Source organism: Arvicola amphibius, chromosome 8 (assembly GCF_903992535.2).
Source record: "Arvicola amphibius chromosome 8, mArvAmp1.2, whole genome shotgun sequence".
NCBI lineage: Eukaryota > Metazoa > Chordata > Mammalia > Rodentia > Cricetidae > Arvicola > Arvicola amphibius.
This window is the reverse complement of record NC_052054.1, coordinates 94,589,137-94,616,667: the sequence shown is the minus strand read 5'-3', so window position 1 is coordinate 94,616,667 and position 27,531 is coordinate 94,589,137. Positions and strand designations below refer to the sequence as shown.

The window sequence follows — 27,531 nt, the reverse complement described above, 5'->3', positions numbered from 1 at the left end:
GGTCTGTTCCAAGGGGTCATCCTGGGGAAAAACTGAACAGCAGGCAAAGGCAGTAAACCCGAAATACCCTTGTAGATGGTAAAAATCACTGAATTTTTATATGGTCACACAGTCAAAACTATCATCAGTTTCAAAACAAAAGAAATTCTGTACCCACAAGCAGAACACGACATTAACTACTGCAGCGATGAGCACCATGTCTTGATAAATCCCCTTTGATCTAGTGCTCAGGTCAACATGCCACCCTCCCGCTGACAGGACGCACAGTGCCATTTCAGGAGCTAAGCTCCATCGCTCTACAGTTTTGAAGATGAGACTGCAATCAGTCACTGACGACCAAGAAGGACAAGTGGGTGGCCAAGAAAAAGCTTTATTGTTTTAAGCCACTAAGATTTGGGGATAATTTGCATGAAGAACAATGCAGCCTGATATGACTCATACACACATAACAAAAATCTGACGAGAGATTACTAAGGAAAGGAAAACTTTATTTTTAGCTGTTCAGAATCTGCGACTCAGAAGTGACTCTGAATGCTGACATGCCTCTTTAAATAGAACAAGTAAAACAGGCTGATTTCAAGTAAGATGATCTCTAAAAGAAACAGAGGACAGTGACTTCACTGAGATGAGGAAGGACACGAGCACTTCATTATTTACCATGGGGGCACTGCAGTAGGTGCCCTTCATGGACTCTGTTCTGCTGAGGAGAGCAGGAGAAGGCTACTATACTCACCCCCGCCCCCCACTTTTACAGTTTCTTTCTAGAATTCTATCAGCAATTTTCTTTGGTCTGTACTATGATGTCAGAGACTTAATTCTCTCCCTGACAGTCACTTGCCTTTAGGCTACAATGTATCCTGCTGACGGAGCAGATCCAAGTTTGGTTCCCAGTACTCACACGGGCTGGCTCATAACCATCTGTAACTTCAGCTTCAGAATGTCTGTCACCTTCTTCTAGTCTATACAGGCATGTACTCGCATGCACAAAGCCACATCAGAAACGCATGCGTGCATACGCACGCGAGCGCGCACATATACACACAATGACACTACACAAAAGTAAATCTATAAATACAAATTAAAAAGTTCTAATGTCACAGGAAAAAAAGTTTCACTCATGCTATTGTTCACTAAATATTTATTAACTAAGCCAAAAGTAGTTTAAATTTACTTCAAAGAGAAGATATTTCTGAAAAAAAAAAAAAACTAGAACAGAAAATGCAGTACCAATATTAGAAAAAGGTTTAAGAATTTTCTCCTTGAATTTATTTCCAAAGAAGCAAATGGATTTTGTCTGTTGTCTAAGAGATTCCTGAATTCTATGCAATGTATATTTCTATTACATATTTTTATTTGTATTCAAATGTGTCACAATTTTACATAGGTTTAAAATAAGCCTTCAGAATTTAGTTAATAATATTATATTAAGAAATTTCTTCTATACAGCCTACTTTAATAGATAAAGTGCTTACAACCGAAAACTATATACATTCTAAGTAAGCATTTTAAATTAATTTTGGTATTTACTAACTTAAGTACTCGAGAACTTGAGTCGAAGAATCCAGCAAACTGAAAGTCTGTTTCTCAAGAGAACTGTTATCCTCTACCAATGCAGAGATTTTGGAATTTCTGTATTCCAAGAGTTCATGATCCTTGCTTGATGCCAATAACTCATTATCAGCTACATCAATAGTTCCATCTTCTACCAGAATATTTGCCTGGTATGCTCCAACTGGGATTTCAGGTAATCCAACGTAGTCGTGATCTGCTACTACTGAACCTTGTAAGAGATAAAGACTGTCTGAAAGAGAGAGATCAATATTTAATCTTAGAATTGAAGGCAAACACCATTTTAAGGTTAAGCATTGAGTGTGGAACAAAACTCAAAGTAATAAAAATAAGTTATGAATGTTAAAAAAATCAAAACCAAAAAACTGTCTCAAAAACCCAAACCAAACCAAACAACAAAAAACCAACCTCCCTTCCCAAACCAAACTTCTTACACATTAAACATACACAAAAGCAAACAAAATTATGTATACACACACACACACACACACACACACACACACACACACACACACACACACAGTATTCACATATAACGAATGTAGGACCATCAAAGATGCTGAAACAAAGCTTCCTATTTCCTTGAGTGGTCCTTGGTGCACATTATCTGTATAGGTCAAAGGGCAGGAGTGATACAGGTTGAAACAAAATTATAGAACTATAATTTTGATAATGATATCCTTAATATGCATATACAAAGCATATTTGTCTGAATTAATAAGGGTATTTTAGCCAACTGAATTGCTAAACTCTTATATTTCTAATTTCAGATGCCTTCCAATTTGTACAGAATTCACAGTAGTACAATTACATTAATGAGTTATAATATAAAGCTATAAAATAGATGAAGATAAAGTAGCCCAAATCTGACTCATGTGGCAGGAATGTGTAGGAAGGCAAGCTCCAATAAAGCAGCTAACCTTTTATTTAAGTTGACTCTGATAGCAAAAACCTCAGGAATGTTCAAGATCTACCTAATCTAAGATCTACCTCATTTACACTCAACAGGGAACTTTTCCTTGTCAGTATTTTGTTATACTATAGCAAAATATTCATTAACTCCCTGAAAAACACGTTTAAAATAAGTTGATAAATTAATAACAAAACAGCAACCTCCTTCAATACAAAGAATACAATAGAAAAAAAAGATTCTTCCAGGTCTGATATTCTAATTCATTACAAAAGGAACTCATCTACCATTGCTGATTAATGTCAACATTAATTAGAATTAATGCATTCTTTTTCTGGATTGTCTCCCAATCATGAACAGATTCTCCTGAAGATTTTAATGGTTTATAGAACCCTCCAGTCTAAGTGTAGGAAAAGAAGACTAATTGCCCATTTAGATCAGAGATCAGTGGGCATCACATCAGAATTGGTAGTATGTTTGGGAAAATGAACCCTCTCTAGAAGTTCATACATTTAAAAACTTAAAATTTATAAACTTTAGTAGCTCTTAGAAATCCATACTATAAACAGGTGGCATAAATTGGCTTATGTGGGAGTCTCTGTAAAATAGAGAAATGATCTAAGAGAGGCAAGAAGGAAATCTGATACAGCAGATTTCCTGGCTGGTTCAAACTTCTAGAGTCTGACACCAAGCAGTTTATTTTAGCCATATTTAAGGCATAGCACATTTTTAGAAAGAAGTTTCCTGCTAATTAGTTAACTCAATCCCATGTGCACAACAAAGTTTAAGACATGTTTACATTGAAACTTTTTATAAAGTAGATATGGTTTCTTTACATAAGGATGGGTACTGTTGACTCAGAAACAATCAATATAAAAGTCTAGGGAGAATTACTGAGGCAAGTCAAATAGCCTGCAGGAGTCAGGATTGGTCTGGCATGAGGATTAACAAAAGTTACCTAGGCTGTTGTAAAGCACAACTAACATCTCTTGTAAAAAGTGACATTGCTCATAAAGATGAGTTGTACTGACTGAGAGGCAATGCTCAAAATGTAGCGGGGGTAAGTCTGGGATAAACAAACATAATAGTCTGGTGGATTCGGGTGAAGCCTGGCCCTACAGATAGCAAAACATCACCAGGTAATAAACTACATCCATTTCCAGCATTCTGGGTGGAAAACAGGTCAATACCTCCTTCCTTTGAAGAGACAAGCAGAAGGGTTTAATTGTCCTGTTTTCCTTAGTACTTACTTATGTGCACAAGGGCCTCATATCCTCTATAGGCTTGGGCTTAGTCATTTAGTTCATTATTATGCAAAGTATTACACTTTACTAATTCTCATGAAAGAGTATGTGGTGTTCAGACTGAAAATGAAATTCAGAAGATAAATTATTTGTGGGGGAATGAAAGAACACAGAATTGCAAGGGGCAAGAGAATGACGAGCTGCATGCTGGGCTGGAGAACTGATGCACAACAGAAGCAACTTTGCAAGACCAACTACAAATCATTCACTGATGATGACTGTTTTCACTAAAAGCATCAGGAAGATGGACAAGGGTCAATGAACTTAAAAGGGAGACTATTATTAGAAAATTAACATGGCAGCTTACTTATTGAATTATGCGTAATACAAAAGGCCAGCTTCATAAGCTCAATTAAAAGGCTAGGTATGATAGAAAGTGTCGTTGAGTTTAAAATATTCATGAGGAATTCCGTAATTTCAATGTCTACATGTTAGATGACATCATCACTGATGGCAGACATCATAACACCTAAGGTATGTTAATGATATCATCATTGATGGCAGACACCATAGCATCTAAGTATATTAAGCTGTTATAATATCAATAGTAGCTACCAGTAATGAATTGGATGGCTCTAGGTCTGGAGAGTATGTAGCTATAAGGAAACTATAATACTAATAATGTGGAGATCATGGGTTTATTGTCATAAAGCATTAGGACACTATGACATTATGACACACTGTTTTATTAATGAGACTGTTAACTGTCATCAACACAATAATAGTCTTGTATACCCATTAATCTCTGTAACCAGTGGATATGTAGCTTTACATGGCATGAAGGAATTTGGGTAGTCATGAAATTAAAGCTGCCTCTGATCTGATCTTAAAAACAGTGAGATTATTTTAAAATATTTGGGCGGGTCGAAGGACAAAGGCTCTCAAATGGAGAAGAGGGGGGTAAGTGGGATATGAGGCATCACTGGCTTTGAGAACAGAAGAGAAGGAACAGGATAAAGGAAGCAGCTAGAACAGTGGCTCTCAGCCTGTGGGTTGTGATCCCTTTGGGGGCCACAGGGGTTGCATATCAGATACCCTGCTCACCAGATATTTAGATTACACTTCATAACAGCAGAGACACTAGTTATGGAGTAGCAACAAGATAATTTTATGGTTGGCGTCAGCACAACATAAGGGACTGTATTAAAGGGTGGCCGCATTAGGGAGGTTGAGACCACTGAGCTACAACCTAGAACGGACAAGGAAATCCATTCTCTTCTGGATACTCCAGAAACAAGTCCTGCCAATGACTTAGCAACAGCCCACTAATACCCATGTAGGAATTCTAAAGTACCTAAGTTTATGGCAATAATGTTTGAAGCACTAAGTCTGTTGCAAATTGTAATGGCAGCAATATGAAACTTGCACAGTGAAAAATTATTTCATAAATAGGCTCTTTTTTTTAAAGAATGCAACTAAATCTTTGGTGAAGTAGACCCAAATCTATTATCAATCAAGCAAATAAATTAAAAGCCAGACTGTGTTGGATGGGACAGCAGGTCAGCACCAAAATTATCTCTTTAAAATGAGATTATAGTTACAAAGGGTCACTAGTATATTTTTAAAAAATTCTTTATCAAAATAAGGAGCTTAAAAGTGTTCAGCATCCAATCAGACGAAACAGCAAACAGGCCTGCTTAAAATAGCAAAGGCAAATACTTCTAACCCAGTACAGGGATGTGTTAGCTCAGTGTTATGTTCCAGATAAGAACGACGGGAACTTGGCAATATAAGTCCACCTGTTCTAGACTGTGACTCTTTAACACAGCCAACAAGTCAACAGCAGTACAGAGTAATATGACAAGTATAAACAGACACTTCAACTCCTTTGGGATATTGGGTTTTTTAATTTATGTCAAATAAAAATGTTTGATGGCTAAAGAGACTGTTTTCATTAAATTCACTTTGGGGACTCTTCAGGGTCAGCTGCTGAGAGAAAGGTATTTAGGGAAATGCATGTTGCTGAGGAAAAAGATGGAATACACCAAATTTCCTTTGTATTTCAGCCAATGAAACACCACACACACACACACAGACACACACACACACACACACACACACACACACAGGACCAAACACTACTGAAGAACTAGTTCAGAGCATGGTTGGTAGGAAACTTGAAAATAAATCCACTAACAAACTTCAAATGTGTGTGTTTACACCAATAGTAACACTACACTTTTCTTATATTACTAGAAGAAACATTCCAGACACTGTAAACATACAGCGAGAAGCATACTGCTTCTATGTGGACAGCTGTCTTCTCTGCTTGTTTCTGACATACTCGGATGGAAACTAGCTGACTTCCAATCTGAATGTCTCTGATAAGAGAAAACTGAAGAATGCTGCATAAGATCTTGATGCAGCAACATTTTATAAGTAAACTTCATATGAATGAATATTATCATTAGAAGGAAATATATTCTGAAGGGGAAGGAGGAATCTTGGTGGGATAAAAGAACTCATACAATCCCTTTTCCCCCACTTAGTGTGTAAAAGGGAGAGTCTATAAACAGCTCTGAAGTGAGAAGACACAGAGAATGAACATACTGCCCTCTTTCAGGGAGGATGAAATTACCACGTGTTTGGAATCAGAACAATCTGAGCTAAGCTTCTGACTAGAGCAACTGGTTCCATCACAAGAAAGAAAAGTACCAAGAGCTATTAACAAAGTGCTGGTGTCCAGAAGTGGGTAAGTACTACTATACTGAAGAGCCCCATAAGGCCTTCATATATCAACAAAGGAATTTAGGTCATTGCTTATTGCTTGTTATTTACTTGTGCCTAGTAAGTAACTTGTTTTGATATTTAAAAAATAAATTACATCACCATTAGATGTAACCTGCATTCAAATAGTATTAATGCATCATTTTTCTTCTGTTTATATAATATTTATTCATTGTACAAAATGAGCAATGATATGCACTGCATGAAAATGATGCAAAGTACCATGCTCTTTACAGAAAAAGCATAATTATAAAATAAGAGCCAAATAACATCCTCTCATTTATCTACCTCAGAGGAGTTCAAAGGAGCAAATACAGTAGGAAAAAATAAAATAATCTTGAAATGGTGTAGGAGGTTCTTCTGTCTATGCGTTGCTTTCATTGGTTGACTAAAGAAATTGCCTTGACCTTTTGGTAGGGCAGCATTTATGTAGGTGGAGCAGACAGAACTGAATTCTGGGAGGAAGAAGAGAGTCAGAGAGAGAGAGAGAGAGAGAGAGAGCTGCCATGGAGCCGCCAAGTCAGACATGCTGAATCTTTCCGGTAAGCCGAGACCTCATGGTGATAGACAGATTATTAGAAATGGGTTAAATCAAGACGTGAGAGGTAGCCAATAAGAGGCTAGAGCTAATGGGCCAGACAGTAATTTAATTAATACAATTTCTGTGTGATTATTTCGGGTGTAAACTAGCTGGGCGGGATGGAACAAAGGGCCCACGCTCCTCATGACACTGAAGAAGTAAGGGGACTTAATCTGAAAACCATGTCAAAATATCATTCAAGGCCTATAAAGGAATGCCCGTTGGCATAGTCTTGGGCATTATAACACTCCCATAATTATAAAATTATAATAGAATATAATAATTATAATTATATTTAATTATATTTATAATTAAATGCATATAATTATGGGAATGCCATAATTCTATGGTCTGATAGCATTCTGAATATTTCCCATCCTACACCCTTACTCATCCCAACCTATGATCTAATTATGAAGCCACATTAAAAGGAAATAAAGTTCCCTTATTTATCTCACAATTAGATTCTGGACAATATGTTTCTCTTTGGCACTAAATAATCATAACGGCTGTTTTTCCACATAAAAATGAGGCAAAAGTAGCAGAATATTATACAAAACTGTAGGTGGAATCTTTCCTTTTTTGAAACAGGTTCAGCATTTTTCACAGCAATTATGAAAAGTTAACAGAAGTCCGAACAAAAATCCTGTTTGTTTTTTATGAACTACTACTACTACTACTACTGCTACTATATGCCTGCTTATTTTCTAGTAAGAAAGAGAAAGAGTGGATTTGGGTCGGTGGGAAAGTGGGGAGGATCTGGGAGGAGTTGGAGAATGGGAAAAGGCAATCAGAATATATGGTATGAAAAAAATCCATTTTCAACAAAAAAGTTTAAAAAATGTTAGTAAATTACACTCTAATCAGATTACTAGGGAAAACTAAAACTCTTATCAAATACTATAAAATTTAGAGGAAGCAATTTGACCAAAAAGGAAAAGATTGTTTGAAATTCCAGTCTCTCTTTGCAGAAAAGACAGCACACTAGAGGAGCTACAAACACTTACCTTGCTCAGCGGACTCTCTCACATAAGGTCTAAGGTGGGACATTTTGATAGGCCTTTTAAGCCGGGTCCCAGTGTTATCTCTCAGAACAGCACATCCACCTTCTGTAATATAGTCTATGACACAAGGACCAACCCATTCAGACTGGAAACGGCCATCTTTCCACCAGTTTTTCCTTTGTCTGAGGACTTCATGACCCACTTTTAAGTGAAAAGGATTTAGCTGCTTTGGTTTCTTTTTAACACTCTTGGTTTTGTTTAGTTCATCCAAATTGTTTTTCTCCATCTGGAAATGAAAGAGCATCATGACAGGACTTAGGTTGAAATGCACAGGGTGGTAAGACCATGGCAGTGGGGATTTGCTGAGCTGTGAATGAAGGAAGGACTGAACCCTAGTTAGTTCTTTACTGAAGTCAGTATCTCTCTCCTCACACAGATGGTAATCACGCTGAGTGGCTCTGAGGACTTGCACTAGTAAAAGGACAGAGTGCGAAGCTCCACAGCTGCTTTCAAGGATACAGATTAGAAACCAGGCCTTCCCAATCTCTCTAAAGCCATAGCTTTCCCAGCAGTCTCAGAATTTCATAGCTTACAAGCAGACTTCTTAGGGTTGGGAAACATATTCAGTGATAAAATCCTGAAACATACTCGCTAGGACCCGAGTTCAAATTCTGCGCACCACTGGACACAGTAACACACATCTGTAGCCTCACAGTAACACACCATATCTGTAGCCTCACAGTAACACACATCTGTAGCCTCACAGTAACGCACATCTGTAGCCTCAGCAGCTGAGGGAAGGGGTGAGACTGGCACAGGCAGGTGCACTCTGGTCAGGCTATGCAGCTGAATTGGGGAGCTCCAGTTTCAGGGAGGGACCTTGATTCAAAAACTAAGGCTGAGAGTGAGGAAGACAGTGGATGTCTATTACCAGCCTCCATACGCGTGCTCACACAAGTGCACACGCACCTGCACACACACATCCTAATCTACATAAAGCACATACACACGAAAACAATGAACAAGCATATTACTTAACCAAAATAAGCAGAACTTGGAAGATAAAAACGTTTTAGTTTTTGCTTAAGGGTATATCATGTCCACATACATGAACATGTCCACATGCTGAGATTTTAAACATAATTCCTCTTTTGCAGGGCTTCACAGAACTTTTCTAGTAGACCGAATTACCTGGCCGGCTGACGGTGTCTTGTTCTCCAGTACTGCATCAGCCTCTCTAACTGCAGCTACGATTCTGGCAAACACACTTGTATTTTCACCACCCGCTTCATGAGAACACTCCAGCACACAAGGGTTCCGGTTGAACATTTGGAAAAACGGTGTGTTCTTAGTAGGCTCTGAGCGTGTCACATTGAAGGCAAAGGAAAGCGCTGGCAGGTGTTCATCCCAGTTGTTGGGGTGCTCGGCACAGTATTTGGAAAGAAAGGCTTTGACTGTGCTCGGTGTACTCTCGGATGGATGGACACTTTCAGAAGCATGAGAAATTACAATCTGTTTTGTACCGAACAATCTATACAGTTCTGTATTGATCTGAAACATACAAAAAAGAAAACGGACTATTCAATATTTGTATTATTCCTCTGGCTTAAAAAAGATTTCAAGAAACCCAACTCTTGTCATTCACTGACTACAGGCATTCAGCTAAAACATGTAAGCATTTTGGGTTAATTCTACTGACTGGGTCCTTACTAAGTGCCGATCAACCCATTAGGTGTCATTTTTGTTACTACACATAGGGATGACTTTATGATGTATTATTAACTCCATTTTAAAGGCATGAACTTAAGCTTTGGAAGTCTAAGCACCTAATATACACACACAACAGGAAATGGAAGAGCAGAATTCCAAACTAATCTTGTGGTCAAGTAACTTTCAATTCAGTAGAATGTTTTTAGTTGTTCTTTTTTTTTTCTCAAGGAACCACAAGACCACATGACACAGGCACTAAACCTCTGCACTCAGTTTCCTCATTTCTAAGTTGAGAACAAGCCTACCCACAGCTGCCTAGGGGTGTTCACAAAGTAATGTTCTCAAATAGTTCTCAGTAAGGAGTATGGAATTTATAGAATTTAATGGCAATTACTATCACTGTTATAATAATATTTTTTTATGGCCAGGACTTCAAGGAATTCAGTATGAGTTTAGGACACTTTAATAGTAAGTCTTTCAAACACAGAACAACCATTTTCCTGCCTTGATGCTCCCCTATTCTCTGCTATTTTCATTTTGTTAACCTTTAGCTAATAAACTTCTCTTTGGAAGAATATTTTCTACAAGTAACTCTCAGAATTATTAGAAAGATAAAGTTTCTATATCTCATATTTCCCAAGGTCCGTAGAAGGTAGAAGTGTGAGAGCGGTGTCAGAGAAGGATGGAAGTTTAGATTTCTGCACAAACTCTGCCAGCACTAGCTCTCTTTTCTGCCCGCTGTCCTCCCTTGTTATCCGCAATTCAGCCTTACGACGTGGGCTCAGAGATGGGAAGGCGGAAGCTGGGAGCCCGAGTTCCCACTCATGAGCACGGCTGTCCTTCCAACCTCAGGCAGCTTACACTTCTACTGGAGTACAGAGTACGCTTCTACTCCATCTAGTTTAGGAAAGGGAGAGGAATTCTCTGTGGCTCGCACCTGAGCTGACTCCCCACCATTCTTATGTGGGAGATGATACTTAAGTCATATGATCACTCTATCCTGAGTCGCTTGGTAAAATTTAGATTTTGTGTTTATAAATCTAATTAACTGCTGAAATGAAGAACGAATGAGGAATCTACTTCTCTTACTGCACTTCACATATCATGTGTGGCTACTGAATGACTCAGTTATTTTCAATCTGGAGCATTAATAAAGCCTTTTAGTTTGTATACCTATCATCACAGTTACCTATATGAATATAATATGTACATACAAAATTATTCTTTGTATTTTTAACATAATATAAATATGTCCAATTATTTCATTTTAGTTAATATCATTTTATTATATTTTTATTTTTGGTTGTTCTTAAGCTTGAAGTAAACAAATATTATCTGGTTTAATCGTCACATTTTAGTTTGACGATATCAAAAGACAGACTTACAATTACTTAGTGGTAACATAATAATAAAAATTCTGCTCTCTTAATCTCTAGTTCAACAAATCTAGGAGCATATATTATATACTTGCATATCTACAGCAATTTATTTGAATATATTAAATACTCTATAAAGCACAAAGAACTGTGTGTCAGACACTGGGAGTGATACCTGCTCCCAAATGTGAGCACTTTGTCCTACCTGTTCAATGAATTCATCTCTTTGATCCATTATTATTTTCTGAGAAGGTCCATATAAGAAAAATATATTGATAATAGCTTTGGAAATTTCTGACGCTGAAACATCACATAAAGGCAAAATCATAATCCATTTTGTGAACAAATCGGTCACGATTATAGCATACACATGACTTCTGTCGCTTGTATGAAAAGGTCCCATGAGATCAACAGTAACTACACTCCATGGGCTTCCCACGGTGAGAAGGTGCTGCTGAGGTCCCACCAGAACGGTATTTTTTGCTACTTGGCAATGCTGACAAGCATATACCTACAGAGACATGACAAGGAAAACACATATAATTGTTAAAATATTCACGGTAACAGAAATCAGTTTTATAAAGCGAAATCTTAAGCAGTCAACAGGTACTTTGTATTTTACAGGAAGTTTACTGGCATGAGATAGCCCATGGAATAAAGCCTTTTATTTAGAACACCAAGCAAATATCAGTCACTACACCTGTGTGGCTGGTAAGTCCAAACATCAGCACCACAGGGTTTCCTCATTGCTACTCTGACTAAACGACAATCTCAAATGGAACACAATCCTGATTCAAATTCAAATAAATATTATATCAACAGATCTCACAATAAGTCTTTGATCATTTTTTTTTTAGATAAGCCTTCTTTTATTGAGAGTCGAGGGATCTAGAACAACATACATGTTCTAGAGACTGTTCTGACATTAATTACAGAATGACCCGAGAGGCATATTCATGAGATGGATTAGCTTCACTCGACCTGAAGACTTTGTGTTTCGATTGCTATAAGGGACGAGGAGGTGGCAAAGTCATGTTCCAGAAGGTAAGATGTCAGAAACATAGCATCCGGGAAGATTTTTTTCAGAATACAGTGCTTCTGATCATTTTGTTTTTAATTAATGCAAAAAGCTTCTACAGCTAGCTGTGGTAGCACATTTATGTAATCCTTTGACTTAGGATGCTAAATCCAGAGGGTTGCCACAGTCAAAGAGTCTGGGCAACATAGTAAATTCAAATATTGAAAAAAAAAAAAGGAAAGAAAAGAAAGGAAGGAAGAAAGAAAGAACATAAAAAAAGAAAAAAAATCTCTTAATGGGCTACCATGAAGTATTTCATTTTCTATACTTTTAAGCCAGCATGCATGGCTATGCAAAAATGTATTCATACAAATGGCATTTCTTCCTACAGTTTTTATTCTAAAGTTCATTCATCCACCTATTTCACTAATATTTGCTGAACTGTAATTTTAGTCAAGTAATATCTAAAGATGCCAGAAGCCTCCCTATTTCCAGGTAAAAATCCAGGTCTCATGAAGCTTTTATTTAAGACAGCAGTTTTCAACCTGTGGGTTCTGATCCCTTGGGGTCACATGTCAGATATTCTGCATATCAGATATTTACATTATGATTCACAACAGCAGCAAAATTACAGGTATGAAGAAGCCATGAAATAATTTTATGGTTGGTGGTCACCGTAACCGGAGGAACAGTATTAAAGGGGTGGCAGTATTAGGAGGGTTGAGAACCCCTGATAAAAGGATGAAGAAGAGAGCAATTGATTAATTTATAGATGGTGCTATTTTTAAAACATTTCCAGAATTTCACTTTGAAAATTATTTTCAAACCAAGTTCTAAAAAAAAAAAATTAAAAACAAAAATAAAAACACAAACTTTCATCATTATGACCAAAATAATTCTTTTTCAAGGTGATAGAAACAGAGATAGTGTTTGTATTCTACAAAGGCACCCCTGGAAATGAGAGTGGGCTAGTGAGCTGGGCAAGGGCTCATCACAGTCATTCTTGGTGACCACTCTCACTTTCCAACTTAAATGCACTCACCAGTTATAAGTAGCCTTATCTTTCAAATGAAACCTTTTTATATTTATTTCACTGAACGCTGTGAAAGGACTCATGGAACACTCATAATCTGAGTTTAGGTTACTGCCATTTAGATGTGACATTTTTCTAGATTTGGAATGGCACAAAGGCGAGGAATCCATTCTGGGATTGATTTATTATGAACATACTTATTTTGGTCATATAGCATATGAAGTCATTCATGATGGCATTAAGAATATAATAGTTGGTGGTTGGAGAAATGGTTCAGAGGTTAAGAGCACGGGCTGCTCTTCCAGAAGTCCTAGGTTCAATTCCCAGCACCCACATGGTGGTTCACAACCATCTGTAATGAGATCTGGTGCTCTCTTCTGGTGGGCAAGCATATATGCAGTCAAAGCACTGTATATATAATAAATATATAAATCTTTCTTTTTTTTTAAAAAAGGACATAATGGTTAGCAAAAGAATTTCAACCTCAATTGAATTCTGCCTGCAAAATGGAGGTCAATGCTCCAATTCTCAATAATTTCCTAGCAAAATATTGAATTCTCTTAGATTATACTCTACTGATTTAAAATAATTATAAAGAGAAATAAATTTACTTTTGATTTAAATGTTTTCTTAGTTCAAAACTAACATAGAAAGTACTTACACCATAGGTGATATGTACATAATATTTTAAGCAATAGTGAAAATTGTATTCATTAGAAAGACAATAAAAAATTTCTAAAGACACAAGCGTATCATACCCACTGTTTGACGTCATTGGTCACAGAGGTCCAGTAGTAACTTGACTCCACCAGAGTTAGAGTTCTGGATATTCCATGATGAACACCAGTGCCATTTTCATGGCATTCTCTTAGGACTTTCTTTTTTTCCTCTTCTGAAACAACTACCAGACGATTTTGTTTTCTGTCTTTTCCAACATAAAACAGCTTTTTGTCTGAAATGAATGACATAAAAAATATGTGTAATTTCAAAGCTACATAATGTTTAGGCCATTATAGACTTAACTTAAAACCATGAAGACTTTTAGTTTTATTTTTACAAAATCTTTCTTTGAAACAGAATATTTATTTTCAATGCTATTGTCATGCGTCCTGAAGACCAGAAGGACCCTTAGGTGCTATACTTCTGTAGGAATCAATGGAAATAGAGTATGCATATCACTAAAGCAAGTGATAACCATGAGAATATGAAATGGCCTGTCTATGGGAGTACTCAAATTAGGGAGAGACTTGTAGAAGCTACTGACAGTGGCTTAGGTTATAAAGTGAATTCTATATAAATGAGGAGCTTTGGGATACAAAATGTTCTGAAAAACTCATTATAGCTGTTCTCTGCAAGCACCCCTTCCTTCCCTTGTTGTGAGTTGAGTAAAGGGAGGGACAGCATAGTGAAAGGAACATGCTTCTCACTTCTCCTTTCCTTTGAGGATATCTAAGCGGAGGAACAAGTAGGGAACAGGAGAATCATTAATTATCTCCCCAGTTCATATGGGGTAGCTATGCAGACTCCAGAATACATCATTAAGATCCTAGGGTGATTAATAAACACAGAACTTAAATTAGAAGGTAAGCAACTGGAAAGCTGAAACCCTATCTTACTCATTAGTATATCCCTGGGCCTAGAATAAGATTGGTATACCAGAAATATTCAACAAATATTTTAAATATAAATGATTAAATGAATGGATGGATGAATGAATGAATGCACTCCACTTAAGTGTAAGAGGTTTGTCTATTGCTAAGAATAGGAGTTACTGGAAGGAAGCTGTATAGGGAGACATGAACAGGGGTTGATTTATAACTTTAGAATTTGCAACCTTATACTCTGATCTGATTTGGAAGAAGCCTAGTGCTCTATTTCTAGGCAGAACTGCCATTAATAGCACCAACACTCATTTGGTAATGTTGATCGTGCCTTCTAATTACCTCATGCTCAGTTTGTTTTCTCTACTGAAGGAGGCAGAAAGGAGGGAAAGCTGTCATAAGCTCTCATAATTGCCCGGCTGCTTCTCAAATATTTAATGTACTGATAGAGTGTCAAGGCAAAAAAACAAACGTAATCCTGAGAATAATTAATGACACTGTGTGGGGAGGGGCAGGTATGTGGGCAAACTCAGCTATGAATACAGTTAGTTTCTTCCATTATTTTACTTTAGCGAGTTCATTCTGTTAGCATTTTCATACCAAACATTCACTAACTTCCTCAACACCATGGCATCAGTGCCTGAAGGTCAATCAAGGAAGTATCATTAGATGGCAACAGAAAGAGAAAGTAATTTTGTGATTTTCACAGTTATTTATTTTGATCTACAATTTAATAAGTCATTTTCTTTTCTTTTTATATTTGCTGTTTTAGCTTTTATTTTAAACTATGTGTACATGTGTCTGACTATGTGTGGGTATGTGCACTTGAGTGCTGGGACGTGCCAAACTGGAGGCCCAGACTCCCTGGGAGCTGGAGTTAGAGACGGCTGAGAGCTGCCCAACACAGGCCCTGGAAACCGAACTTGATCACTATGTGCTTTTAGCTCCTGAGCTATCTCTCCAGCCCCTGAACAGGTCTTCTTCATGCTTACCAGCCTTCAGTTAGCTTTACTATCATTGTTGTGTTATTTTTGAGCATGATCATCTAAAAATTTAGCGGATAACTGCTTAGCAATAACCAAATACTAGAGAATTTCCCAGGATCCTACAAACACACATGGGAAGTAATCTATAATTTAAGATTTAGACATTAATTTCACCTTTGAAGACAAATTTCTTTGCTGCTCGTCTTATGCCACTTCTCTCACTTGACAGTGTAGTTGGATGATATTCACCTGTGCGCTTATAATAGGCAATCTGCTTAAGATGAAGGTCACCATTTTTCCCACTACGGACCATCGTGAACCTAGGTAAGATTATTTAAAGACATTACTTAAATGACAGGCTAATTCCACTGCTATTTCAGTTCAGGCTTCTGTCACATTTCTGCTTCTGCATGAATTGAGCATTCCCAGAATATTATCTGCGAGGGAGCTAATTGCAGTACAGAATGGGGACAGAGTGATGCCTACACACTAAAACATCTGGATGCCACTTTTGAGATTCATCAAGACAAATTATCTTGTCTTCTTTCATGAGATGTAAGAAATGCTGAACATTTGGAATACGGGGGAGAAGAAGGAAATGAGTCCGTATACTTCAGAAGTTTGACTGGAGACTCTTGTTAGCATCCGAAGAAAGGTTATTCACAAGGGTTGGCTTTGTTATGTAATATTTAAGGAGAGAACCACAATCTCACATTACTTTTAAATGCATTCACATTCAAGATTATTGCAAAGTAAAAACAAAATTCTACTGAAATCACATTTAACATCTTTTATAAATGCTAAAATTAAATGATAGCCATTTAGCAACCAGATTCCATATGCTCTGAACCATATATAAACCTAGTTTTCCTTCAATAAAAGTTCCCCTTTCCATTGTGGACTTCCATCGATATGGGACCTTTTTAAAATAAAAGAAAATTTTTTCCACATTTTCATTGGCAAGAATGACACTATGGCAGTTATGTAGGTGCCTATCAACTCAACCATCCAAATTAATTTTTGGTCTTTCTTTGATGTGTGAGTGTCTTCTGTTTGAGTTGATTTCATTTGGTTAATAAAGAAACTGCCTTGGCCCATTTGATAGGCCAGCCCTTAGGTGGGTGGAGTAGACAGAACAAGATGCTGGGAGTGAGGCAGATGCCTCGGGCAGCCGCCATGCCTCTCCTCTCTGGGACAGAAGCCATGGAGCCAGCCGCCAGGTCAGACATGCTGCATCTTTCCCGGTAAACCACAATCTCGTGGTGGCATACAGATTATTAGATATGGGTTAGTCAAGATGTGATAGCCAGTAAGAGGCTAGAGCTAATGGGCCAAGCAGTGTTTAAATGAATACAGTTTGTGTATTGTTATTTCCGGGGTTAAGCTAGCTATGCAGGAGCCTGGCGGGATGAAATGCAGGCCTGCTCATCTCCTCATTACATTTCTTTCCTGGCTGCCATGTCCTACGAGACTGACCTTGTGCGGACATATTAGCTGTTATCCAATAGGTATTGCCCATCATGAGCAATGATAAGAAGAACCAGAATGCAGAAGAGGTCAGGGTATTTAGCTAACCTCTTTAGAGAGTCCTGCTGAGAGCTCCTTACCCCTATCCTTTCTCTCACTGCAAGTTGGCCTCCTTTCTCTCTGAAACTTGAGTCATAGAGCAGTCATTTTCCTCGGTACTTCTAATTCTCAGGTTTCTTTCTCTCCACACCTCTTAAATGGTTCCTTCAAAAGTCCCAAGAATGTATTTACTGGAACTCCAATACAATTTCAAAATTCTGAAGACAATATGGATGGTTGTCACTCATTAAAACAATCTAGGAATTGTGATGACTGATCAACTTGACACACCAGGGAGGATGGAGCCTCAACTGAGAAACTGCCTCCACCAGGTTGGAGACCATTATACTTATAAAGACTCCATAATGATAAAATAGTCCCATCAGAACCTACAAATAGGTTAATTCAGCTATAAAGTATTATCATTAAACAATGATTTAAACTCACCTTTTTGGAGACAGGGTTTTGATGAAGCTCAGGATTGCCCTAGTACCTGTCACCCTTCTCCCTTGGAGCCCTAAATCTTAAAAACAGAGGCACACACTGACGTACCTTGCATGAGCCCACTTTGAACTGGAGATACTAGTCATTTTATAGTAGATGACTATCCTTCAAACAAATGACGAATGTAGCTATCACATTTTCTAAAGCATCTCTAAAAGAATGAACCACGACAGGGTCCATAGTCAGTGATAAGTGCTTGAAAAGACATAAGATCCTGGGTTTTAAACCTGAGTCCTACACATATGCACAGTGTACCCATACACAGACAGACAGACAGACAGACAGACAGACTACCAAGTACAAGTATCTGGCACATGCCAGACACAAAATTGGAGATACAATAATGATAACCCTTATGAAGTTTACATTATAGTGGGGCTGGAGATTATATTGAAAGCTAAACTCAAGCTTTATTCATAGCAGCTGGAAAATACTAACTGGAAAAAATCCAAGTAGCCAGTGCCATATATAATCAAAATATGGCATGTACACATAGAGAACTATTATTCTGCCTTAAAAGAGAGGTGATTCTAACACATGCGAAAATATGGATGAATCTTGAGGACAGCATGCTAACTGAAATTTTAAAAAGACACATATTGTCAAATGAACAGAAACAGGCATTAGAATGGTGGTTCCCAGAACTGAGGTTATGAGTAGCTAATAGATACATTCAGCTTCACACTTCCTTCTCTAACTTATAAACATGTTTGACAGTGGCAGTAATAGCCTGGAGCCAGGACGCTAGAGCTTCCCCTGGGGTCCTGATATAAGGAGGAACATGGTTCATTCTCTAAAACCTGGATTATGCTTGGGGCCGGGGCCTTGGAAAGGCTGCAGCTTCAGATCCTGAGAACTCAACTTCCCACTTTATGGAACCACGTGAACAGTGCCAAGGCCTCTGTGTGCTCGTTCTGTGACTGTCTTGAGATACTCGGTGTTCCCTTTGTGCAACACTGCTTGATTAGCCTCCTGCTGACTTAGTCCCATTGGGTGACAGCTTTCACTGACACTGTCCCATTTCTCCCCTAAAACCTGTATAGAAAATGCTGTACTTAGTAAACTTGCTTGGCACAAGCCAAGCAGCTTATGCAAGATCCTGTGACCATGGCTTTCTTATCTTCTCCCTCCGGTCCTCCCATTTAAGACTCTTTCACTGAAGAACAATCTGCTGATCCAGGTCAATATGATGAGTACTTTATTATAATCTAAAAATCATTTTTTTTAAAAAAACTATGTTTTAAATAGCTTACAAAGTAGTAGGCTTCCTTTATGTATTTTTCATTCCTATTTAGTTTTTTTTGACCCTACCTCTCATCTACTTCTCTCCCAAATCTATCTAGTCCTCTTAAGCCTTTCCACCATGGTTAGTCTCTTTTCCACTTTATATCAGATGAATTTACCATCGCTTAGAACCTCCTTCTCCCCCTCTCAGGGACTCCTTTCTGCTTTCCTGTCCTCTACATGTAATTATTCCCAAATTAACACACTTACGTCTTAAAATTAGAAGCTAAGGAGAAAAGGCTCAAACATGGGAAAACACATAATATTTGTCAACCTGAAGTAACTTATGTAAGACAGTATTTTCAATTAATTCCTTTTGTTTGTTTTTGAAAATTTCTCTTATGGCTGAACAAAATTCTATGATATGTATGTGTGGTGGTTTGAAGGAAGAGACCCTCAAAGGAGTGGCACTATTAGTAGGTGTGGTGTTGTTGGAGTTGGTATGACCTTGTGGGAGGAAGTGTGTCACTGTGGAGGTGGGCTTTGAGGTCTCAGACAGGCTCAAGCCACGCCCAGTGTGTCAGACCAGACCACTTCCTGTTTCCTGTGAGTCAACATGTAAGAACTCTCAGATCCTTCTGTAGTACACCACATCTGCGTGCACGACGCCACATCCCCCCATGATGATAATGGGCTAAACCTCTGAAACTGTTGGGAGCTGTGAACCCCCAGATCCTGAATTTCTTGTAAACAACTTGTTTTTCCCTGATCTGAGTGTTTACAGCTGCTCTGAGCATGAGACCCTCAGGCGTTCCTGATGGCAGGGGAATGGTTTCTGGTGCTTTTGGCTGGGGCGTGGTTATCCCTATATAAGCTGCCCCTAGAAACAATAAAGGGGGCATTCTAGTTTCAAGAATTTTTGGCATCAAGGACGACCTGTGTTTGTGTCTCTGTGTGTTTCAATCTCCAGCCCCTTGCCTGGTTCATGAATGGTATGGCGGCACATAGAGTGCAGACAGGCATGGTGCGCCGCATGAAACTGTAAGCACGCCACCACAATGAAATGTTTTCTTTTCTAAGAGCTGCTATGACCATGGTGTCTCTTCACAGCAACAGAAAACCTAACTAAGACAGTATGTTCTACAAATGCATTACCCACACTCTTTGATGGACATTCGTATTGATTCGCTTTCCTTACTACTGTGAATAGAAGAACAGCAAGCATAGATATGCAAATACCTCTGTGAAAAGATACAAAGACCCTTGGTATATGCCCAGAAATTACACAGCTAGGTCAATCAGGAGTTCGGTCTTTAGTTTTGTAAGAAGCCCCAAGCTTATTTCCATTGTGGCTGGACCAGTTTACATCCCCACCAAAACTGAGTAGTAGTTCCCTTTTCTCATATCCTTGGCCTGCTTTTGTTATCACTGGATTTCTTGATGCTGGCCACTCTTACTGGGTAGAGGTGGAATTTCAAATTTAACTTGCACTTATCTGGTGGGTAAAGATGTAAAACATTTTTTTTTTTTTTTTAGAAAATGGCTTTGGTTATTTGTATTTCTCTTTTGAGAATTTTCTGCTCAATCCTTAACCCATTTATAAACCTGGATTATTTATTTTAGGATTTTGATTTCTTTGCATCTCTAGCAGATGTGTAATTCTTCGGAATGATGTCCCCACATTGTGCAGGCTGTCTCTTCACCTGACAGCTCCCTTTGCTGTGAAGTGGCTATACTGGTTACTTTTGTCACTGTTGTTACAAAAACCCTGGCGAGAGCATCTCAGGAAGTACTGGATTATTCTGGTTCACAGTTGAAAACCACCAGAGCACGAAAGGGAAGTCAGCCAGCGGGAGTGAGGCAGCCTGGCACACTGCATTCTCCTAGCAAGCAGAATACTATGAAGGTTAGGACTGAGATGCCATCTACTAGGTCTTCCCAGCTCAACTAATTCCATCTAGTTAATTCCTCAGAGGCGTTCTGAGACGTTTGCCTCCCAGGTAATTCTAAACAAAACCCGTCAAGTTGACAATACCAACTAATCCAGTGTCATTTTTGATTGTTGGCCTTATTTCCTGAGTAACTGGAGTCCTACACAGGAAGTCCTCACATACACCTATATCCTGATGCATTTTCCCTACCTTTTCATCTGGCAGTTTCAGAGCTTCAGGTCTGATGTTGAAGTCTTTGAGACACTTGGAGTTGATTTTAACCAAGGTGAGAGATAGGATCTAGGCTTCATTTTTCCATGGAACGCTTTCCAGTTTTCCAAGCGCCGTTTGCTAAGGAGACTGTCTATATTACAACAAGAATTTTTGGCATCTCTGTCAAAAATTTCTTGGCTATAGCTGCATAGGTTCAAATCTGGAACTTTAATTTTTGCTGGTACCATGCTGTTTTTATCACTATGGTTCTGTAATGTAACAGAAATCAGGCATGGGGACACCTTCCACCCTTCTTTATTTTTGCTATATGGTGACACCATCTACCCTTCTTGATTTTTGCTCAGGATTGATTTGGCTACTTTAAGGGCTTTTGTGCTTCCAAGTGAGTTTGACTTTTTAAAAGTATTTCTGTGAAGAATGGCATTGGATTGCATCACTTTTGGTAAAACAGTCATTTCATAATATAGATTCTTGTAATCCAAGAGCATAGCATAGCATAGCATAGCATAGCATAGCATAGCATAGCATAGCATGGGATTCTTCTTCTTTTATTTTTTGGTTTTGTTTTTTATGCAGGATCTCACAGTGTAATCCTGCCTGGTTTAGAACTGTCTATGTATACCAGGCTAGCCTTGAACACAGAAATCTGCCTGCCTATGCCTCCCAAGCACTAAGATTAAAGGCACAAACACAGTAGGCCTTACTTTAAGGTTCATGTTATAGAGCCCTTTCACCTCATTGGCGAGTTTATTGCAAAGTTGTATTGTTGAGCTTTAGATGACTGTGAATGGGAACCTTTCCCTGCTTGCTTCCTCAGCATGCTTGTTTATCATATATAGGAAGGCTACAGATTTTTGTATGTTTATCATATATAGGAGGGCTACAGATTTTTGTATGTTAACTTTTTATCCTGTCACTTGCTGAAAGTGTTTTAACCAACCTATGAGTTTTCTGATGGGAGTCATTATGGCCTTTATTGTATAAAATCATTATACTTGTAAATAAAGATACTTTGACCTCTTCCTTTCCTATTTGTATCCCTTTTATTTGCTTTGTGCATCTTATAGCTCAAGAAAATAAGTAAGCACGTAAATAAATAGGAGATTTGGCTTTCATGAAAGGCATAATCCAAAACAGTTAGTTCTAACACCAGGGCTACTACAGGCCATTGGAAACAGAGGAAGGACATAGTGGTGGATTATTTGTGTTTTAATAAATAAAGCTTACTGAAGATCAGAGTGCAACGCAGCCACACTAGTCAGCTATAGAGACCGGGTGGTGGTGGCACACCCTTTAATCCCAGCAGCCACACTGGTCAGCTATAGAGACCGGGTGGTGGTGGCACACCCTTTAATCCCAGCAGCCACACTGGTAAGCTATAGAGACCGGGTGGTGGTGGCTCACCCTTTAATCCCAGCAGCCACACTGGTCAGCTATAGAGACCGGGTGGTGGTGGCACACCCTTTAATCCCAGCAGCCACACTGGTCAGCTATAGAGACCGGGTGGTGGTGGCACACACCTTTAATCCCAGCACTAGAGAGGCATACAAAACAGGAGGAGACAGGTCTCATGCTCAATCTCAGTCTGAGGATTCCTGGAGGCAGGATCTCCCACTTCCGTCTGAGGTAGAGTTAAGAGCCCCTGGCTGGTTGCTTTGCTTTTCTCATCTTCAGCTTGAACCCCCGTATCTGTCTCTGGGTTTTTATTATTTTTGCTATAGAAAGAAAACTTGCACGACTGAAGGCCTGATATTCTTTAGAAGGTGGAACAACATTTAAAACAAATAAAGAACACAATAATGAAATGAGATAACTCCATTAACACTCCAATGTCCTTCCCATTGATCTACAGAGCCAATGCAATCCCAGTTTGAGGAGAATTGGCATGTTAATGCAGTTACCTAGTTTTTTTTCTTTGTTAGGAAGGGAGGAACTTACAGGTTTTTTTTTTTTTTTTAAATATTCTAGACAGGGACTTTTTTTTTTTTTTTAGACATTTCAGAAAGAAACTATTTCCATTTTACCTTATCTTTTGTAAAACCCAGTAAGTTAATTCTAAAGTGATATGTAAAAATCAAAAGGCTCAGAAGAGGTGAAATGAGTGTGAAAAAAGACGGAAGAGTTTTCACAGTGGATGACTTGAAGACTGTGGACTGGTAAAATGGTAACTGTCAATCCATCAGCCAGAACAGTGTCTAGAAACAGCCGCTCAGCTATGGCAAAATGATTTTTAACAAGGGTCCCAAAGAAATGCTGGACCAATTAAGCATCCATATAAAAAAACAACCCACGAACTTATATCTCATAGGCCAAGTAAAAATTAGCTCACAAATGGTCACAGACCCATACTTAAAAGCTAAAATGACAGCATTTCCAGAAAAGAAAAATAAAACAAAATAAAATGTTGGTGAGCTTGCTAGACTACGGAGTAAGTACAAAGCGTCACTTCTGAAGGAAAAGATTCAAACCTCTTTTTAAAGACACTGCTAAGAAACGCAGCTGAAGGAGAATATTTGTAGTACCGATCTCTGACAAAGAATTGATAAAGAACTCAAAGCCTGGGGCTGGAGAGATGGCTCAGAGGTTAAGAGCATTGCCTGCTCTTCCAAAGGTCCTGAGTTCAATTCCCAGCAACCACATGGTGGCTCACAACCATCTGTAATGGGGTCTGGTGCCCTCTTCTGGCCTGCAGGCATACACACAGACAGAATATTGTATACATAATAAATAAATAAATAAATAAATAAATAAATAAAATATAAAAAAAAAAGAACTCAAAGCCTAACAAGAAAGCAAACAGTCTAGCACTAAGCATGGGCATGAAGTCTGAACTGAGCATCTACAAAAGGAGTATCGTTAATAAGCACATGAGAAATACTCAACATCACTAGAAAAAGGACAATGTCCAGGACAGTCATATAAAGACGTGAGTATACAAACGCAGGCAACAAAACCCAGAGACCTGTGCACTGTTGGTAAGAATATATAAGGACACAAGTAGGGGGTGTTTTGAAGTCATCAATTGGGAGTAAGAATTTTAGGTGTGTGTCATTTACCTAGGTCTTAGTGACCATGTTGGGGGGGGGGGGGGAGAAGGCCATAATAATTGTCTCTCCTTTTCCAAAACCAAAAAGATCATCAAAATAATGGATTTCAAAGTCTTTTGCAAATGGTAAAATGATATATAGTCACTGTTATATTTATAAGTTTTCAATCAAGTTGCTTAAAGCAATAGAACCTTCTTTGTCAAAATTGTTCAAGAAATTTAAAAACCTTTTACTAATGTATTTAATATTTTAGAGCAATATCTATGTTCTACTGTTAATAGTGAAGTTCAAAGGACCTGGCAAGAGTATTACTTGCTTTTTTTTTTTTTTTTTTTTTTTTTTTGGTATCTGTAGCCAGTGCTGTCCTGGATCCTGGAATTTAGTAGGTAGATGGGGCTGGCTTCAAACTCATGGTGATTCTCCTGCCTCAGCCTCCCAGTGTATACACTTTATCGTGACTTACATTACTATTTAATGTAGTTCATCACCTGCTGGTTCTTAAGACAGTGACAGATGTAAAGGAGAAACAGTAACTACGTAAAATGGAAAGAAAATCATACCTATAAAGAATATTTTAGGACTTTAAAAATATTCTTATATTTTCAAGAACTCAGACGTTAGAAAAGGCATTGAAGATGGCTCATCACAACAACTTTCACTGCTGCAAGATCATCAGGCTATTTGGTTAAGTTTTTTCACACCATGCTTCGTGTACAACATTACATAAAACAAGTATTTTTTGTATTTTTTAGTGATACTTATTGCTTAACTTCTTCAATGATTTTATCGTGGGTATCTAATACCCAAGCGATTAAATATCCCTTTAAATAAGGATTTGTTTCCTCATACCATTTCCTACTAACCACGAAGCTACCGTTAAAATCAGTGGAAGGTAAGTTTGTATTCCAACTTAAAAACATAAAGCGTGTAATGTTTTAATAAACACAGTAATTCGGGATGAGAATTCTGACATATGAATTACTCTAGGTTAATCTCTGAAAACTGAACCAGCACAATTTATGTATTAACTGGAACACGGCGGGGAGAAGACTGGGGAGAACACTCTGTAATCTGTCTCACTTAGGGTTACACAATTAACAAGAAATCCCTTTACTTCCAAAACCTTCCGCACAGGACAAACTCATGTCTATTTTGAAAATTCTCAACCGAGGTTCGAAAAATCCACGAAAGAATTCAGTGAGATTTAAAAGGGTACGTTTCCTTTAAAGCTGCATGTTAAGACTCCCCCTTGAGCTTATTTCTTCACTTTGGTGTAGGTTTTCGATTCCACGATTCAGGGTGAGACTTCGCCGGCGTCAGCCAAGCGGCCGAGTGCAGTTTTGAATGCAGTCAAGCATTCGCAGCCGCCAGCGAGGGAGCGCTCCGCAAGCATTTGACAGCTTGTTAACTGGCTCCCGAGGGCAAGGTCCAGCTAATCCTTGTATAAGCAAGAAAATGACCGTTGACAACTCAATCACATAGTCGCCAACTCCCTGAGCCCAACAAGTCCTCGCCTCTTTGCAGCCAGCTTCCGCTCGGCTAGCAAAACTCAAGGCCCTCCCGCCCCAACGGCGCCTGCGCGAAACCTCCACCTCGTCAAACCCTTCCTTAGAGCAGTCGAAGGGATCCGTTTTAAAGTTATTTATCAGGTTACGTCTCACTTTAAAAAAAAAGGGGGGGGAGGGTATAACAGAACACACTAGAATGACCACTCACCGAAGTGGTCCTAAATGCAAACAGCAGGTTTTAACTTTCCTCTCGCGACTTATCTGGTGCTGCCGGAAACGGAACTACCGGGGTCGGAGTTTGGCCTGGGGGGTGGCGGTGGTGGAACAGGAAAGTTCAGGCGGAGCGTTGGTCCGGCGGAAACTGTCCCGGCCGGTGCGGTTTCGGTGTGAGACCGGTGGAGGGCGGGCGGGGAAGAGGCGTGTCGGAGGCTCCCGAGGTGTAGCCGTGCCAGCCGTTCCGCTTTTGCCGAAGAGGGATGATTTCAGGTCCACGCCTCCGAGAGCCGCCTCTGCCCGAGCACCTACCTCACCCTTGAGCCCGCAGTTAAAGGGGAGGAACCGAAACCTGGATGGGCTCAAGCATCTCCCACGGATCGCTTGATGACCGCAGCCGAGGCAGGTGAGGACCGGGAGCTCGGTGGAGAACCGGAGCCAGACCGGATGGCCGGAGGCTCATTGCCGCCTTTAAGTGTTTGCTTTGTCTCCACGCTCTGCTCCGCGGACCCCAGACACGTGCTCTTGCCAGAGGCACGAACAGGAGCGAGTGGCGGCGTGGTCTTGGAGGAGTGACAGTCCAGCTCCAGGGTCCTTTTCAGGCTTGATTTCTCTTCCACTTCCCGCGTCGCTTCCTCCTTTCATGTCTCGGGTTTGAGAAAGCAGTTCTGCTCGGAGGGAGCTGCCTAACTTGTATCTGAATCTCCTTGCACAGAGGTGTGCAGCATTGTTTGGGTTTTGCTGTGGGAAGAGGTGGCTGCTTCATTTCGTAGTCTCCATCACTATGCTTGTCTTGTCTTTCCACACCCACTTTCAAGGAACAAAAGCACCGTGTGCCCGCTGCTTCGCCCGGTGAGATACTAGGTTGCAGGTCAATGCCGCGCCCGGCACCTTATCGATTAGATGGCCTCGCGTCCTCCCTTGTTGGTAATGACCTTTGGATCTCATCCTCCAGGTTCTGGACAACTTCCTGAGAGTTACCATTCTTGGAGTTTTGTGGCAATGGTTGTCTCGTTTCAGCGTCCTAGAAGACTTAGCTGTAGATGTAGGAAGCATGGCTGACTGCAGCATTAGCCTCCTAGCCTACCCCGGGACAGGATTTTGTTTCGCTATTAAGGTTTTTTAAAACGGAAATATGTGGTTTTAGAGCGATAACGTGACGATAGCTGCTATAAATGGGTAACTACCAAATGCTTTGCACATATATTTTCATTCAGCCTTTTAAGAATCCCATGAAGGTTTCAGCTGGAAAATGTTAAGTTCGTGAGGTTGTGTAACTTACCCTAGTAACATTTTGCTTCGAGTAAACCTCTGAATCTTTACTAGAAAGTAGATCTGAATCCAACGTCTGCATTCTATTGTCCTGCCATTATTCTTCTTATTCCAATTTCTTCACTAACATTTGCAGTGGTTCAAATTTATATTTATCCGTCTAAGAAAGCACAGTGGGGTGTGTGTGTGTGTGTGTGTGTGTGTGTGTGAGAGA

The 27,531-nt window shown here is 39.2% G+C and overlaps 2 protein-coding genes across 12 annotated transcripts in view; one reads left to right on the top strand and one right to left on the bottom strand.

Moving 5' to 3' along the window:
* Positions 1-354: 354 nt before the first annotated feature.
* Gin1 (gypsy retrotransposon integrase 1) lies at positions 355-26,931 on the bottom strand. 2 transcript variants are annotated; one of them, XM_038340577.1, is made up of 7 exons: positions 26,041-26,931; positions 15,993-16,138; positions 13,990-14,183; positions 11,386-11,691; positions 9,286-9,645; positions 8,098-8,380; positions 355-1,801 (listed from the first exon to the last, which is right to left on the bottom strand). In XM_038340577.1, exons 2-7 carry the CDS (start codon positions 16,129-16,131, stop codon positions 1,527-1,529), a joined length of 1,557 nt encoding a protein of 518 aa, XP_038196505.1. In that variant the 5' UTR covers positions 16,132-16,138; positions 26,041-26,931; the 3' UTR covers positions 355-1,526. The 2 variants fall into 2 exon arrangements, with proteins under 2 accessions (XP_038196505.1, XP_038196506.1); XM_038340578.1 differs by lacking the exon at positions 15,993-16,138.
* Positions 26,225-27,531, top strand: part of Ppip5k2 (diphosphoinositol pentakisphosphate kinase 2) — a 64,728-nt gene continuing 63,421 nt past the window's right edge. For 4 of the 10 annotated variants that reach the window (XM_038340575.2, XM_038340569.2, XM_038340571.2 and 1 more), the window contains exon 1: positions 26,227-26,451. The gene's annotated coding sequence lies outside the window, so the exon portion shown is untranslated. Of the gene's footprint in view, positions 26,452-27,531 lie in introns of all 10 variants that reach the window. The other 6 variants (XM_038340572.2, XM_038340566.2, XM_038340565.2 and 3 more) reach the window with 3 other exon arrangements.

Excerpts from the sequence above, each read along its gene's own strand:
- Gin1 (XM_038340577.1), bottom strand. The coding sequence starts at position 16,131 with ATGGTCCGTAGTGGGAAAAATGGTGACCTTCATCTTAAGCAGATTGCC. Across the intron at positions 11,692-13,989 it reads CCAATGACGTCAAACAGTGG|GTATATGCTTGTCAGCATTG; the intron begins GTATGATACGCT and ends ATGTCTCTGTAG. Across the intron at positions 8,381-9,285 it reads AGACACCGTCAGCCGGCCAG|ATGGAGAAAAACAATTTGGA; the intron begins GTAATTCGGTCT and ends TTTCATTTCCAG.